The following is an 18,339-nucleotide window of genomic DNA, read 5'->3' as shown; positions in this document are numbered from 1 at the left end:
CCCCCTATCAATCAGCAAGATTTCTGGCTCCCAGGTGTCTTCTCTACAGGTAATGAGCTGAGATTAGGAGCACTCTCTCTTAAACAGAGTGCTCCTAATCTCAGCTTGTTACCTGTATAGAAGACACCTGTCCACAGAAGCAATCAATCAGATTCCAATCTCTCCACCATGGCCAAGACCAAAGAGCTGTCCAAGGATGTCGGGGACAAGATTGTAGATCTACACAAGGCTGGAATGGGCTACAAGACCATCGCCAAGCAGCTTGGTGAGAGGGTGACAACAGTTGGTGCGATTATTCACAAATAGAAGATACACAAAATAACGGTCAATCTCCTTCGGTCTGGGGCTCCATACAAGATCTCACCTCGTGGAGGTTCAATGATCATGAGAACGGTGAGGAATCAGCCCAGAACTACGCGGGAGAATCTTGTCAATGATCTCAGCTGGGACCATAGTCATCAAGAAAACAATCGGTAACACACTACACCGTGAAGGACTGAAATTCTGCAGCCCCCGCAAGGTACCCCTGATCAGGAAATCACATGTACAGGTCCGTCTGAAGATTACTTATGAACATCTGAATGATTTAGAGGAGAACTGGAGGAAAGTGTTGTGGTCAGAGGAGACCAAAATCAAGCCCTTTGGCATCAACTAAACTCACCGTGAGGAATGCTGCCTATGACCCCAAGAACACCATCCCCCACCGTCATACATGGAGGTCCTATGACCCCAAGAACACCATCCCCCACCATCATACATGGAGGTCCTATGACCCCAAGAACACCATCCCCCACCGTCATACATGGAGGTCCTATGACCCCAAGAACACCATCCCCCACCGTCATACATGGAGGTCCTATGACCCCAAGAACACCATCCCCCACCATCATACATGGAGGTCCTATGACCCCAAGAACACCATCCCCCACCGTCATACATGGAGGTGCAATCATTATGCTTTGGGGGTGTTTTTCTGCAAAGGGGACAGGACAACTTCACCGCATCAAAGGGATGATGGATGGGGCCATGTACCATCAAATCTTGGGTGAGAACCTCCTTCTCTCAGCCAGGGCATTGAAAATGGGTCATGGATGGGTCTTCCAGCATGAAAATGACCCAAAACACACGGCCAAGGCAACAAAGGAGTGGCTCAAGAAGCAGCACATTAAGGTCCTGGAGTGGCCAAGCCAGTCTCCAGACCTTAATCCCATAGAAAATATGTGGAGGGAGCTGAAGGTTCGAGTTACCAAACATCAGCCTGGAAACCTTAATGACTTGGAGAGGATCTGCAAAGAGGACGAAAACCCTCCTGAGATGTGTTCAAACCTGGAGGCCAACTCCAAGAAACGTCTGACCTCTGTGATCGCTACCAAGGCTTTCTCCACCAACTACTAAGTCATGTTTTGTGAAGGGTTCAAATACTTATTTCACTCATTAAAATGCAAATCAATTTATAACTTTTTTGAAATGTGTTTTTCTGGATATTTTTGTTGTTATTCTCTCACTGTTATAATAAACCGACCAATAAAATTATAGACTGATCGTTTCTTTGTCAATGGGCAAACTAATAAAATCAGCAGCCGATCAAATACTTTTTTTCCCCTCACTGTATCATATGATATATGAGTGTCTATTATCAGGACTGAACAGGCCTCTATGTGGTCCTTACAGCCCGACATGTCCGCCCTGACAGGGAGAGAATACAAGTAAATAGTCCCACACCAAGTAATCCCCGAGAGCGAGGTCCCTGGCTCTGCTTTTCAATGTCATCACTTCCAGATGTAGGATAATATACTGGCCGGTTTCCTGCTGACCTTGGAGGTTTCACAGAAATATATCAGGAAGCTCCAATATGGCTGCCGTTGGTCAGGTATCCAAGATAAGGCGCCATTCTTCGTTACCTCGTCTCCTATCCCAGCCCGATCAGCCGCCCATTGGGTCACACCTCTAACGCTTCTCAGCACAGATCAGGTATGGATACGGCTGCAGGGTCATCCCGAGCTTTGGTTTCAGATTCGGTACTGTGCCGTGTGGAAAATGGAGGTGGAAGCGGCGGAGAAGGGTCGTGAAGAACAGGAAAAGCTCCATCCTGGCAAGTTGTTCACCCAGACAGTGGCGGCGGCCTGTAAATAAAAAAAATATCATTAAACAAATCAAAAACATTTTATTTTATTTTTTTTTTAAGATAAGAACCTCCTACAATCACGGAAATGATTAATTAACACACTTGTCTGTTCTCCGTGCCGTGGAGGGGTAAAATGCTCTGCAGCACCCAACACCATCATAAACTATGGAAGCTTTCACCTGCAATGCCTTTACATTAATGTAGAGGGCGCTGCACTGTGGGGCACTGGTGGATACAAATGAACAGACCTGACGCCATCATAAACTATGGAAGCTTTCACCTGCAATGCCTTCACATAAATGTAGGGGGCGCTGCATTGTGGGGCACTGGTAGATACAAATTAGTTCCAGGGCCCCGCTGCACGCAGAATTACCCCCCGCCTGTTGGGACTATAGGACTGTACAGGCATATTGTGTTGCTTGATGGGTGTCCATTGGTCAGAACTTTGACAAGGTGACAGGTTCTCTTTATCATGACCCAGCTTTGATAAATGATACATACAGCTACATCAAGAGACACAGATTTCCTGTTCTATTTGAAGGGTTACCGGGCCTCTCTTTTATTTATTATGATCGGGACTAGAGAAGAAATCTGATACATTGTATACAAACATTTTGTATCTTTTATCTGATTTGTTTGAAAATAAATAATATATACAATTAGAATTGAATAGCTCGGAATGAAATTCAGGCCCCGTTGACACATGGCGGTTTGGAATCACCGGTGGAATCGCCGCAATTCCAAATCATGTGGCAATCGCTGCAAAATGCGGGGCATGCATTTGGGTGGCGATTTTGCTGCGATTGTCACGCTGCAATGGCAGCAAAAATTGCACAAAGCTTGTCGCCCAAAAAAGGGGGCAGGAGCTTCCTTTGGGTGACAAACGCGCATAGGGCAACCTATTGGAGCGAATTGGCTTATCATAGGCGTGATGCGTGGAACCGCGTGAAAATCGTGCGTAGGAATGCGAGTTCCCACGTGAAAATCGTGCGTAGGAATGCGAGTTCCCGCTATGTGAAGTGTGAATGGGGCACACAAAAACATATTGCGCTTTTAAACGCACTTTTAAGGCGTTTTTTGGTGCGCTTTCTGGTTTCCTGACTCCCAGCATGCACCTAAAGACATGAATGAGCGAGTTTGGGGTGGGGGAACTTGACTGGCCTGCACAGAGTCCTGACCTTAACCCGATAGAACACATTTGGGGTGAATTAGAGCGGAGACTGCGAGCCAGGCCTTCTTATCCAACATCAGTGCCTGACCTCACAAATGCTCTTCTGGAAGAATGGTCAGACATTCCCATAGACACACTCCTAAACCTTGTGGACGGCCTTCCCAGAAGAGTTGAAGCTGTTATAGCTGCAAAGGGCGGAGCCAACTCAATATTGAACCCTACGGCAGGCGTCCCAATACTTTTGGTAATATAGTGCATCTGAAAATATGACAAGACACATGAAGAAAACAACCTACATCACCTACAACCATTATTGTATTAATATTGCATTTTTTTTGGAGCCCTGAAGAAGGGGGACATACCTGAACCCCCAAAACTTATTGAAGGTTTTATATTGTCTTGTTGTGGGAGAACATCGATATTAAAAGACTTTGAACACTAGAATAAACAATGTCTATGGAAACAATTGAATGGGGACAATATAGAGTCTTATAAAGACCAGCTGGCTGCCATGACTGGTTCTCTTTAGGTCTCACCCAGAGAGAAGGGGACGAAGGCCTCTTTCTTGATGAACTGGCCACTGCTGTCCAGGAACCTCTCTGGGTAGAAGATCTCCGGATTGGTCCAATACTTCTGGTCAAAGTGCACGGAGTAGAGGTTGGTGATGACGGTGGTACCCTCGGGGATGGAGTACCCTCTGACCACAGTGTCTCTAGATGTAGCATGGAAAATCCCCAGCGGGGCGATGTTACAGAATCGCAGGATCTCGTGGAGGACAGCCTCGGTGTATGGCATAGCGGGACGATCTTCTAAGGTCGGGATCCGGTTTGGTCCAACTACGGAATCAATCTCTTTCTGGACCTGACCTATAAAAGAGTGAAGAATAAACTCAGTGTTTAGCAAAATACAGGAGTCAGCAATCAGGGGGTGTTCGGTACCTGAGGATTCAAGGAAGTCTATCATGTCATACCTCTAATCCTTAGAGTAGGGATGGTGGGAACCCCTCATAATGGGCACACCAGTGTACAGACCCGGGAACTCAGCACAGGGATGGTGGGAACCCCTCATAATGAGCACAGCGGGTGTACAGACCCGGGAACTCAGCACAGGGATGGTGGGAATCCCTCATAATGGGCACAGCGGGTGTACAGACCCAGGAACTCAGCACAGGGATGATGGGAACCCCTCATAATGGGCACAGCGGGTGTACAGACCCAGGAACTCAGCACAGGGATGGTGGGAACCCCTCATAATGGGCACAGCGGGTGTACAGACCTGGGAACTCAGCACAGGGATGGTGGGAACCCCTCATAATGGGCACAGCGGGTGTACAGACCCGGGAACCCCTGTAAGAAGGCATTAGACGCCCACCTTGAATGTTGGGGTAGAGCGCCATGAAGACGATGGCCCAGCGTAGGACGTTGGTCGTGGTCTCGGTCCCAGCAATGATCAGCTCTCCAACTGAGAATATCAGGTTCTCTGTGGACAATGTGCTGTTCGGATCTGCGGCATACTTCTCCATTTCATCCAGATATGCATCTATAAAATGCCGTGGCGAATGTGGCTTGCGGTTTTCCGAAAAGCGCTCGATTAAACGCAGCAAGAAGTCATAGACCTCATCAGCGTTTTTAAACAGCTGCTGGTGCTTGCCAAAAGGCAGGAAGCCGATGAGCGGAAAGGCGTTGTAGAGGAAGACCCAGGCGCTGGTGGCCAGCTCGATATTCTCACTGAAGATCTCGATCATATGCAGGAACTCATTGTCATCGTACCGGAAGCGCTCCCCAAACAGAATGAGGTTGGAGATGTTGGAGACGGCGATAGTGATCAGGTGTTTCGGATCGAACGGTTTCCCCTTATAGGTGTCCACGGCATCCAGGAAAAAAAAGGACTCTTCTAAAATTTTACTTTCAAAAGATTTCTGACCATAACCAAAATTACGGAAGCAGCTCACCGCCAACTTCCGGTGCTCCGTCCAACACCGCCCATACTTTGCATTCAACAGACCTACAATATGAAACAAATAAAAATGACTACAATGGAAGATTGTATATACCAAACCAAATAACCAAATATACCCCTCCCTAATACCTACTGTATGTATGATGAACCAAAGACTCTGAATAAATGGCTCTATATTTAGGATGTATCCGGTCTATAAACCAGAGGCTCTGGATGGACAGTTGGATAAATGGTTCTATATTTAGGATGTATCCGGTCTATAAACCAGAGGCTCTGGATGGACAGTTGGATAAACGGTTCTATATTTAGGATGTATCCGGTCTATAAACCAGAGACTCTGGATGGACAGTTGGATGAAATATTTGTTCTTTCTCACTCTATAGAAAATCAAATACTATACAGAACTTGGAATTGGCTATTAACCAATAAGGAAGGTCACACTCTACAGAACTCTGATACTTACCTCCCATCTTGGTCATCTTTAGAAATAGTGGGAGTGATGGACGGTCAGCGAAGACATCACTCTGGCGCACCAGACACTCCTTCACTGCATCATAACCATTCAGAACGACAGTGGAGATTCCACCAAGGTCCAGACTGAAGATCTGGGAAGACAGGAGGAGGCAATGTGAGGGAGAGAGATCCACTGAACTGAGGTGGCAGGAGCTGTGATGTCACAATTCCAACACCATGATGTCACAGGTCACCCTGTCCTGATTCCCTTAAAGTGGGGTTCCACCCAGGGGGGCTGTCAAAAAAAAAAAAAAATTAAAAGTCAGCAGCTACAAATACTGCAGCTGCTGACTTTTAATTGGACACTTACCTGTCCCTGGGTCCAGCGATGCGGGGGATCGAAGCCCCGCTCGTCCCCCCCCTCTGCTCGTCGGCGCCGGCATTTCAACTGTGGGCGCCAGGCCAGAATTTTTACAGGTATTTTTGTTTTTTGGGTGGAACCCCACTTTAAATAAGAATTCCATGCATGAATATGATATATATATAATTACAATGTTCCAGCTGGGACCAACTATGTATATCCCATACCTGGCTGATGCTCCTGGAAGCTGGAAATCACAAAGTAGACACCACTACTACACCTCTACTATACCCCTACTCCAGTGATCTCCACTTGTCCAGGTCACATGCCGAGTGATTGCCCTGCTGCATTGTGAACATAGAAGGTGAGAGGAGAGAAAGGGGGCGGGGCCCGGCCACGGCTCTGTGTCTGAATGGATACACGGAGCTGCGGCTCGACTCGGGAGCCCCCATAGCAAGCTGCTTGCTGTGGGGGCACTCAATAGGGACGGGAGAGGCCAGGAGCCCCGAAGATCACCTATCAGGGTGGATAATAATCAATGATTTTTTAAATCTGATTTCTTTTATTCAAATCAGATTTTTTGGGGATTTTTTATCAAATTTATTGTAATAAAATGCTTTTGAAGTAAAAATACATTAACAATTCAGATTATTCAGCATAAAAATGGAGCTTAGTTATGTAGCATGAGGCTGTATATTTTGCAATATTTACACTTTTGGGTACAGTGGTGGGCCAGATGAACGGGGTAGTACAGTAGTGGGGCAGATGAGTAGGGGGGACCGTGATCTGAGGTGTGGAGGTGCGAAATGTTAAATTTCTCACCACTAAAGTAGTTTACAGCATTTACTTTATAAAAAATCCTTTTCGTGATGGAAAGTGTGAAGTTTTTTTATAAAATCGGCACGCTGTGCTCATAAGATTCCCCCGCCCCTCCGCCATAGTATGACATGTTTATTATCTTTAACAGAAAAAATAAAAATGAGACTTTAGTATCACTTTAGTATCAAATTTTGATGAAAAAGTTTTAGCTACTTTTTTTAAAACCTTTTTTCTATATTCTGTAAATTGTTACAAACTCCTTGAGAAGGTCGCAGTCCTTTTCTTCTAATGCCCCACACATGTACACACGGTCGGATTTTCCGACGGAAAATGTGTGACAGGACCATGTTGTCGGAAATTCCGACCGTGTGTGGGCTCCATCACACATTTTCCATCGGATGTTCCGACACACAAAGTTTGAGAGCAGGATATAAAATTTTCCGTTGTTGGAAATTCCGATCGTGTGTACACAAATCCGACGGACAAATCCGATGAACAAAGTGCCACGCATGCTCAGAATAAATAAAGAGATGAAAGCTATTGGCCACTGCCCGTTTATAGTCCCGACATATGTGTTTTACGTCACCGCGTTCAGAACGATTGGATTTTCCAACAACTTTGTGTGACCGTGTGTATGCAAGACAAGTTTGAGCCAACATCTGTCGGAAAAAAACCTAGGATTTTGTTGTCAGAATGTCCAAACAAAGTCCGACCGTGTGTACGGGGCATAAGACTTATAAGCATCATTGTTGCATCGAGATGATCACCAATGAAGAGTCCATCGGGTTTGCTCCTCACTGTGACCATATCCAGGTTACAATACCTATAGACTCCATGTGAGTGTGCGCATCGATCCCCCATACCAGAACCCCATGTGATCGGGACACCATGTAACATCAGTGAGGAGGGATATTCCAGAGTCGGGGGAGGGGACAGCACTCAATGAACAGGCGACATTGCATCACCCTCTCTGCGTGAACTTTGACCCCTCAGTTCACTGAACGCAGTTTACACACCGTTACCCGGACAACCACTACACAGAATTCCTGGAAGCACATGGTGCCAGGAAACACAACCGCCCAATCCGGACACAACTTTAAAGTTTACACCCAGAATATCAGCCAATGAGAAACAAGAATCTGGAGCGAACGTCTGTCTGTGGGCTGTATGGGAGTGAAATAACTTCAGAAATACACAGCGAGAAAGTTCACCATCACTCCACCCCAATATACATCTGATATGCACCTACCATACATATATATATATATATATATACACACACACAGTATCTCACAAAAGTAAGTACACCCCTCAGTCACATTGTGTAAATCTTTTCTTCTATCTTTTCATGTGACAACACTGAAGAAATGACACTTGTCTACAATGTAAAGTAGTGAGTGTACAGCTTGTATAACAGTGTAAATTTGATTGTGCATTGCTGCAGCTGGAGGGCGGCTTGTGGCTGTGTTGAAGAGCTGGTTTTGTCTGTGTTGCAGCCGACCTTTCACACAGACAAAACCGGACCATCAGCACACTGTAAAGCCACCCCGCAACAATGTGAGAACTACGGTCTCCCCCGCTGTTTGTATAGGTTTCAATTGTTGTGAAATGGTATCTCCCATAAAGAGATGCCTCCTACGATGTGCGCTTGTGCCCTGGTCACGTCACTCCAGCTGATCGGCAAATCAGCTCAAGTGCGACTCTGTCCTGCGCATGCGTGGGCACTATTCGATGGGGGGCACTTCTTGACAGAACACCAGCACTGGGGAGCTACAGATCATTGAGGGAACCATGAATGCCAACATGTACTGTGACATACTGAAGCAGAGCATGATCCCCTCCCTTCAGAGACTGGACCGCAGGGCAGTATTCCAACATGATAACCACCCCAAACACACCTCCAAGATCACCACTGCCTTGCTAAAGAAGCTGAGGGTAAAGGTGATGGACTGGCCAAGCATGTCTCCAGACCTAAACCCTATTGAGCATCTGTGGGACATCCTCAAACGGAAGGTGGAGGAGCGCAAGGTCTCTAACATCCACCAGCTCTGTGATGTCATCATGGAGGAGGGGAAGAGGACTCCAGTGACAACCTGTGAAGCTCTGGTGACCTCCATGCCCAAGAGGGTTAAGGCAGTGCTGGAAAATAATGGAGGCCACACAAAATATTGACACTTTGGGCCCAATTTGGAGATTTTCACTTAGGGGTGTACTGACTTTTGTTGCCAGCGGTTTAGACATTAATGGCTGTGTGTTGAGTTATTTTGAGGGGACAGCAAATTTACACTGTTATACAAGCTGTACACTCACTACTTTACATTGTAGACAAGTGTCATTTCTTCAGTGTTGTCACATGAAAAGAGAGAAGAGAAGATTTACAAAAATGTCACTGAGGGGTGTACTTACTTTTGTCAGATACTGTATATCATACCCCCCTTGGCTCTGTACACTGTGGGTTTGGTATATAGTAGTAAATAATCAATAAATAATAATAAGGCCATGATCCGATTAGGCCCCCCTATTGGTTTTCCAGTTGGAATTGATTGAATGGTCCATGTATCCCTATGAACTGGCGGGTGTCTGTTTACACCCATCTACCTCCAATCCAATCTGGTCTGCTAAAAAAAAAAAAAAAAAAAAAAAAAAAAAACCCGGAAAGGGATCTGTCTCCCCCTGTCATGGTGGATCGGATCGTAGGACACGTCAGGTGTCAGCGGAGTCACACCAGACCCCCCATGGAGCAGAGCGGGTGATGTCTGTGTCCTCTCTGTATAAAGACCAGGCATTCACCCGTTCTCCTCCAATCAGCAAAGTGGATCCCCTCGTGTCTATACAGAGAATGGGCCAGATATAATAATAATATGGATGATATACCTCCCAGTGGCACCCCCCCCCCCCCATAATGTGGCTACATTATGGGTGACAGTATATATTAATAATATTACCTCCATGTTTCTGGGGCTCAGGCTGGTCATGTACACACCGGTGGCAGTATATAATAATAGTAATGGGGGCAGTATATAATAATAGTAATGGGGGCAGTATATAATAAAAGTAATGGGGGCAGTATATAATAATAGTAATGGGGGGCAGTATATAATAATAGTAATGGGGGGGAGTATATAATAATAGTAATGGGGGGCAGTATATAATAATAGTAATGGGGGGGAGTATATAATAATAGTAATGGGGGGCAGTATACGATAATAGTAATGGGGGGGAGTATATAATAATAGTAATGGGGGGCAGTATACGATAATAGTAATGGGGGGGCAGTATATAATAATAGTAATAGGGGGGCAGTATATAATAATAGTAATGGGGGGAAGTATATAATAATAGTAATGGGGGGGCAGTATATAATAATAGTAATGGGGGGCAGTATACGATAATAGTAATGGGGGGGCAGTATACGATAATAGTAATGGGGGGGGCAGTATATAATAATAGTAATAGGGGGGCAGTATATAATAATAGTAATGGGGGGGCAGTATATAATAATAGTAATGGGGGGCAGTATACGATAATAGTAATGGGGGGAGTATATAATAATAGTAATGGGGGGGCAGTATATAATAATAGTAATGGGGGGCAGTATACGATAATAGTAATGGGGGGGCAGTATATAATAATAGTAATAGGGGGGCAGTATATAATAATAGTAATGGGGGGGCAGTATATAATAATAGTAATGGGGGGAAGTATATAATAATAGTAATAGGGGGGCAGTATTTAATAATAGTAATGGGGGGCAGTATATAATAAAAGTAATGGGGGGGGCAGTATATAATAATAGTAATAGGGGGGCAGTATATAATAATAGTAATAGGGGGGGGGCAGTATATAATAATAGTAATGGGGGGGCAGTATATAATAATAGTAATGAGGGGAAGTATATAATAATAGTAATAGGGGGGCAGTATTTAATAATAGTAATGGGGGGCAGTATATAATAAAAGTAATGGAGGGGGGGCAGTATATAATAATAGTAATGCGGGGCAGTATATAATAATAGTAATGAGGGGCAGTATACAATAATAGTAATGGGGGAGGGGCAGTATATAATAATAGTAATGGGGGGGGCAGTATATAATAATAGTAATGGGGGGCAGTATATAATAATAGTAATAGGGGGGGGCAGTATATAATAATAGTAATAGGGGGGCAGTATATAATAATAGTAATAGGGGGGCAGTATATAATAATAGTAATGGGGGGGGCAGTATATAATAATAGTAATAGGGGGGGCAGTATATAATAATAGTAATAGGGGGGCAGTATATAATAATAGTAATGGGGGGGCAGTATATAATAATAGTAATGGGGGCAGTATATAATAATAGTAATAGGGGGGCAGTATATAATAATAGTAATGGGGGGGCAGTATATAATAACAGTAATGGGGGCAGTATATAATAATAGTAATAGGGGGGGCAGTATATAATAATAGTAATAGGGGGGCAGTATATAATAATAGTAATGGGGGGGCAGTATATAATAACAGTAATGGGGGCAGTATATAATAATAGTAATAGGGGGGGCAGTATATAATAATAGTAATAGGGGGGGCAGTATATAATAATAGTAATAGGGGGGCAGTATATAATAATAGTAATGGGGGGGCAGTATATAATAATAGTAATGGGGGGCAGTATATAATAATAGTAATAGGGGGGCAGTATATAATAATAGTAATGGGGGGGCAGTATATAATAACAGTAATGGGGGCAGTATATAATAATAGTAATAGGGGGGGCAGTATATAATAATAGTAATAGGGGGGGCAGTATATAATAATAGTAATAGGGGGGCAGTATATAATAATAGTAATGGGGGGGGCAGTATATAATAACAGTAATGGGGGCAGTATATAATAATAGTAATAGGGGGGGCAGTATATAATAACAGTAATAGGGGGGGCAGTATATAATAATAGTAATGGGGGGGCAGTATATAATAATAGTAATAGGGGGGGCAGTATATAATAATAGTAATAGGGGGGCAGTATATAATAATAGTAATGGGGGGGCAGTATATAATAATAGTAATGGGGGGGGCAGTATATAATAATAGTAATAGGGGGGCAGTATATAATAATAGTAATGGGGGGGCAGTATATAATAATAGTAATAGGGGGGCAGTATATAATAATAGTAATAGGGGGGGCAGTATATAATAATAGTAATAGGGGGGCAGTATATAATAACAGTAATGGGGGCAGTATATAATAATAGTAATAGGGGGGCAGTATATAATAATAGTAATGGGGGGCAGTATTTAATAATAGTAATGGGGGGCAGTATATAATAAAAGTAATTGGGGGGGGCAGTATATAATAATAGTAATAGGGGGGCAGTATATAATAATAGTAATGGGGGGGGCAGTATATAATAATAGTAATAGGGGGGCAGTATATAATAATAGTAATAGGGGGGGCAGTATATAATAATAGTAATGGGGGGGCAGTATATAATAATAGTAATGGGGGGAAGTATATAATAATAGTAATAGGGGGGCAGTATTTAATAATAGTAATGGGGGGCAGTATATAATAAAAGTAATGGGGGGGGGCAGTATATAATAATAGTAATGCGGGGCAGTATATAATAATAGTAATGAGGGGCAGTATACAATAATAGTAATGGGGGAGGGGCAGTATATAATAATAGTAATGGGGGGGCAGTATATAATAATAGTAATGGGGGGCAGTATATAATAATAGTAATAGGGGGGGCAGTATATAATAATAGTAATAGGGGGGCAGTATATAATAATAGTAATAGGGGGGCAGTATATAATAATAGTAATGGGGGGGCAGTATATAATAATAGTAATAGGGGGGGGGCAGTATATAATAATAGTAATAGGGGGGCAGTATATAATAATAGTAATGGGGGGGCAGTATATAATAATAGTAATGGGGGGCAGTATATAATAATAGTAATAGGGGGGCAGTATATAATAATAGTAATGGGGGGGCAGTATATAATAACAGTAATGGGGGCAGTATATAATAATAGTAATAGGGGGGGGCAGTATATAATAATAGTAATAGGGGGGGGGCAGTATATAATAATAGTAATAGGGGGGGCAGTATATAATAATAGTAATAGGGGGGCAGTATATAATAATAGTAATGGGGGGGCAGTATATAATAACAGTAATGGGGGCAGTATATAATAATAGTAATAGGGGGGGCAGTATATAATAATAGTAATAGGGGGGGCAGTATATAATAATAGTAATAGGGGGGCAGTATATAATAATAGTAATGGGGGGGCAGTATATAATAATAGTAATGGGGGGCAGTATATAATAATAGTAATAGGGGGGCAGTATATAATAATAGTAATGGGGGGGCAGTATATAATAACAGTAATGGGGGCAGTATATAATAATAGTAATAGGGGGGGCAGTATATAATAATAGTAATAGGGGGGGCAGTATATAATAATAGTAATAGGGGGGCAGTATATAATAATAGTAATGGGGGGGCAGTATATAATAACAGTAATGGGGGCAGTATATAATAATAGTAATAGGGGGGGCAGTATATAATAATAGTAATGGGGGGCAGTATATAATAATAGTAATGGGGGGGCAGTATATAATAATAGTAATAGGGGGGCAGTATATAATAATAGTAATGGGGGGGCAGTATATAATAATAGTAATAGGGGGGCAGTATATAATAATAGTAATAGGGGGGGCAGTATATAATAACAGTAATGGGGGCAGTATATAATAATAGTAATAGGGGGGGCAGTATATAATAATAGTAATAGGGGGGGCAGTATATAATAACAGTAATGGGGGCAGTATATAATAATAGTAATAGGGGGGCAGTATATAATAATAGTAATGGGGGGGCAGTATATAATAACAGTAATGGGGGCAGTATATAATAATAGTAATAGGGGGGGCAGTATATAATAATAGTAATAGGGGGGGCAGTATATAATAATAGTAATGGGGGGCAGTATATAATAATAGTAATAGGGGGGGCAGTATATAATAATAGTAATAGGGGGGCAGTATATAATAATAGTAATGGGGGGGCAGTATATAATAATAGTAATAGGGGGGCAGTATATAATAATAGTAATGGGGGGGCAGTATATAATAATAGTAATGGGGGGGCAGTATATAATAATAGTAATAGGGGGGCAGTATATAATAATAGTAATAGGGGGGGGGCAGTATATAATAATAGTAATGGGGGGGCAGTATATAATAATAGTAATGGGGGGAAGTATATAATAATAGTAATAGGGGGGCAGTATTTAATAATAGTAATGGGGGGCAGTATATAATAAAAGTAATGGGGGGGGCAGTATATAATAATAGTAATGCGGGGCAGTATATAATAATAGTAATGAGGGGCAGTATACAATAATAGTAATGGGGGAGGGGCAGTATATAATAATAGTAATGGGGGGGCAGTATATAATAATAGTAATGGGGGGCAGTATATAATAATAGTAATAGGGGGGGCAGTATATAATAATAGTAATAGGGGGGCAGTATATAATAATAGTAATAGGGGGGCAGTATATAATAATAGTAATGGGGGGGCAGTATATAATAATAGTAATGGGGGGGGGGCAGTATATAATAATAGTAATAGGGGGGCAGTATATAATAATAGTAATGGGGGGGGCAGTATATAATAATAGTAATGGGGGGCAGTATATAATAATAGTAATAGGGGGGCAGTATATAATAATAGTAATGGGGGGGCAGTATATAATAACAGTAATGGGGGCAGTATATAATAATAGTAATAGGGGGGGCAGTATATAATAATAGTAATAGGGGGGGGCAGTATATAATAATAGTAATAGGGGGGGCAGTATATAATAATAGTAATAGGGGGGCAGTATATAATAATAGTAATGGGGGGGCAGTATATAATAACAGTAATGGGGGCAGTATATAATAATAGTAATAGGGGGGGCAGTATATAATAATAGTAATAGGGGGGGCAGTATATAATAATAGTAATAGGGGGGCAGTATATAATAATAGTAATGGGGGGGCAGTATATAATAATAGTAATGGGGGGCAGTATATAATAATAGTAATAGGGGGGCAGTATATAATAATAGTAATGGGGGGGCAGTATATAATAACAGTAATGGGGGCAGTATATAATAATAGTAATAGGGGGGGCAGTATATAATAATAGTAATAGGGGGGGCAGTATATAATAATAGTAATAGGGGGGCAGTATATAATAATAGTAATGGGGGGGCAGTATATAATAACAGTAATGGGGGCAGTATATAATAATAGTAATAGGGGGGGCAGTATATAATAATAGTAATAGGGGGGGCAGTATATAATAATAGTAATGGGGGGCAGTATATAATAATAGTAATAGGGGGGGCAGTATATAATAATAGTAATAGGGGGGCAGTATATAATAATAGTAATGGGGGGGCAGTATATAATAATAGTAATAGGGGGGGCAGTATATAATAACAGTAATGGGGGCAGTATATAATAATAGTAATAGGGGGGGCAGTATATAATAATAGTAATAGGGGGGGCAGTATATAATAATAGTAATAGGGGGGCAGTATATAATAACAGTAATGGGGGCAGTATATAATAATAGTAATAGGGGGGCAGTATATAATAATAGTAATGGGGGGGCAGTATATAATAACAGTAATGGGGGCAGTATATAATAATAGTAATAGGGGGGGCAGTATATAATAATAGTAATAGGGGGGGCAGTATATAATAATAGTAATGGGGGGCAGTATATAATAATAGTAATAGGGGGGGCAGTATATAATAATAGTAATAGGGGGGCAGTATATAATAATAGTAATGGGGGGGCAGTATATAATAATAGTAATAGGGGGGCAGTATATAATAATAGTAATGGGGGGGCAGTATATAATAATAGTAATAGGGGGGCAGTATATAATAATAGTAATGGGGGGGCAGTATATAATAATAGTAATGGGGGGGCAGTATATAATAATAGTAATAGGGGGGCAGTATATAATAATAGTAATAGGGGGGGCAGTATATAATAATAGTAATAGGGGGGGCAGTATATAATAATAGTAATAGGGGGGCAGTATATAATAATAGTAATAGGGGGGCAGTATATAATAATAGTAATAGGGGGGGCAGTATATAATAATAGTAATAGGGGGGCAGTATATAATAATAGTAATAGGGGGGCAGTATATAATAATAGTAATGGGGGGCCAGTATATAATAACAGTAATGGGGGCAGTATATAATAATAGTAATAGGGGGGGGCAGTATATAATAATAGTAATGGGGGGGCAGTATATAATAATAGTAATAGGGGGGGCAGTATATAATAATAGTAATGGGGGGGCAGTATATAATAACAGTAATGGGGGCAGTATATAATAATAGTAATAGGGGGGCAGTATATAATAATAGTAATAGGGGGGGGGCAGTATATAATAATAGTAATAGGGGGGCAGTATATAATAATAGTAATAGGGGGGCAGTATATAATAATAGTAATGGGGGGGCAGTATATAATAACAGTAATGGGGGGGCAGTATATAATAATAGTAATAGGGGGGGCAGTATATAATAACAGTAATGGGGGCAGTATATAATAATAGTAATAGGGGGGGCAGTATATAATAATAGTAATAGGGGGGCAGTATATAATAATAGTAATATTATTCCCTCCCCATGATGGTGGCTCGGTCTGGTCACTTATACAGTAGGTGAGGGTATATAATAGTAAAGACAGGGACGGGACAAGGGGGTGGGCAGGAGGGATGACTGTCCTGGGCACTGTGGTATCATGTGAGTTGCGGGGGGCGCCACAAGGAGATTGGAGGGGGGGGATTTGTGTTAGAAGGGGGAACTTGGGTGGGGGCAGGGGGTAAGTATTGTTCTGGAAGGGGAAAATAAATATGGGGGGGGTGCTAAGAGTGGTGGTCTAGGGGGATTTGTGTTGGGAGGGGAGATGGGGGGGGAGATGTGTACTAAAAAGAGAAATTAAATACGGGGGGGGCTAAGAGTGGTGGTCTAGGGGGATTTGTGTTGGGAGGGGGGATGCGGGGGGGGGGGCTGATGCCAAAAGTGGGGATTTGTGTTGGGAGGGGGAGAAGACATGTACTAGGAGGGGAAATTAAATATAATATGGGGAGGGTGCTAAGAGGGTTCGTCTAGGGGGATTTGTGTTGGGAGGGGGGAGAAGATGTTTGCTAGGAGGGGAAATATTGGGGGGGGGGTGCTAAGACTGGTGGTGTAGGGAGATTTGTGCTGGGAGGAATGTGGGGGGGGGGAAGATGTGCACTTGGAGGGGAAATTTTAGGGGTAAAGGATTTGTGAGGGGGGGAGGGGGCCATTTGAGCTGGGGGGATATGGGCGATGCAAAGATTTGTGCTGAGAGGGGGGATTTCAGTAGGGGGTGGATTAGTAGTTTGGGGGTGCACATGCAGATTAGTGCTCACACATAATCCTCATACATCTTGGGGGGGGGGTATTCTCGCCCCGGGCTCTAGATGACCGGCACCGAGTAGAGATATTATAGAATAGTAGTAATAATAGTGATTGTAACATTATTACCCCCCCCCGCCACATACACATTTTAGGGGTGAGGGAAGTATATATAAGTATTATCATTATTATGTAATAGTAATAATGTTAATAATAATATAATCATAGTAAAAATAAATAATATATACTAAGAATAATAATAATAATTAATAATAATATATATCAGTAATAATAATATATAATAATAATAAATAATATATAATAATAATAGTATCAGTATTAGAAATATATAATAATAAATATTAGTAATATATAATAATAATATATAATAATATTATCAGTATTAGTAATACTATTTTCGGATAGTTTTGGTCGCAGTATTACCTCCCCATGGGAGTGGCTGAGCCGGGTCATGTAGACATGGGGTTGTTCGGTGGAGTTCAGGCTCAGGATGTTCCCTATGAGGGGTAGTCCGGTAGGTCCCGGTGGGAAGCCCCGGGGTCTCCGCTGTCTCAGGAGGTGGCGGACGGTACACACGGTGACCAGCAGGGCGGCGCAGTAGAGCGGCACCAGGAGGACCTCCGACCACATGTCACCTACTGCGCCCCATAACACGGCGCCCGCTGCCCTACTCCCCTCCGCCCCGCCTTCCGCCCCGCCCCTCACACGTCCTCACCTTGGCTCTCCGCCCTCAGGGACCCGCCTCCTGCATTCCTATCCCTGCAGTCTCAGCTCCGCCCCTGAGCTCTTCGTCTTCTTCCCGGCCACGCCCCCGGCGCTCCATTGGTTGCAGAGGCATGAATGGCAGGCTGGAGCACGCGCTCTGTGACGTCACTGTGGTGAGTGTTCTACGAGGATACATTGTATACTGTGTGAGGGGGGCGGGGCCCCGGAGACTTTATCTGTAGTGGGTGGGGATGGGAAGTGTGATCGGAGAGT

General features: G+C 42.7%; 1 protein-coding gene across 1 annotated transcript; it reads right to left on the bottom strand.

Annotated features, from left to right (window-relative positions):
* Positions 1-1,464: 1,464 nt before the first annotated feature.
* On the bottom strand, positions 1,465-18,127 carry CYP2R1 (cytochrome P450 family 2 subfamily R member 1). The gene is made up of 5 exons (XM_073603964.1): positions 17,785-18,127; positions 5,719-5,860; positions 4,668-5,300; positions 3,833-4,162; positions 1,465-2,123 (listed from the first exon to the last, which is right to left on the bottom strand). The coding sequence occupies exons 1-5, from the start codon at positions 17,989-17,991 to the stop codon at positions 1,948-1,950; spliced, it is 1,488 nt and encodes a 495-aa protein (XP_073460065.1). The 5' UTR covers positions 17,992-18,127; the 3' UTR covers positions 1,465-1,947.
* Positions 18,128-18,339: the final 212 nt, after the last annotated feature.

Source organism: Aquarana catesbeiana, linkage group LG11 (assembly GCF_042186555.1).
Source record: "Aquarana catesbeiana isolate 2022-GZ linkage group LG11, ASM4218655v1, whole genome shotgun sequence".
NCBI lineage: Eukaryota > Metazoa > Chordata > Amphibia > Anura > Ranidae > Aquarana > Aquarana catesbeiana.
Note: the sequence above shows the minus strand (reverse complement) of the source record. Positions and strands in the feature narration are given on the sequence as shown.

What these genes read in the sequence shown, in the direction of transcription:
- CYP2R1 (XM_073603964.1), bottom strand. Translation starts at nt 17,991, where the DNA reads ATGTGGTCGGAGGTCCTCCTGGTGCCGCTCTACTGCGCCGCCCTGCTG. An exon ending in TCAGCCACTCCCATGGGGAG is followed by an intron (nt 5,861 to 17,784) that starts GTAATACTGCGA and finishes CTGTCTTCCCAG; the next exon opens with ATCTTCAGTCTGGACCTTGG. An exon ending in CTTCGTCCCCTTCTCTCTGG is followed by an intron (nt 2,124 to 3,832) that starts GTGAGACCTAAA and finishes TTTTATTTACAG; the next exon opens with GCCGCCGCCACTGTCTGGGT.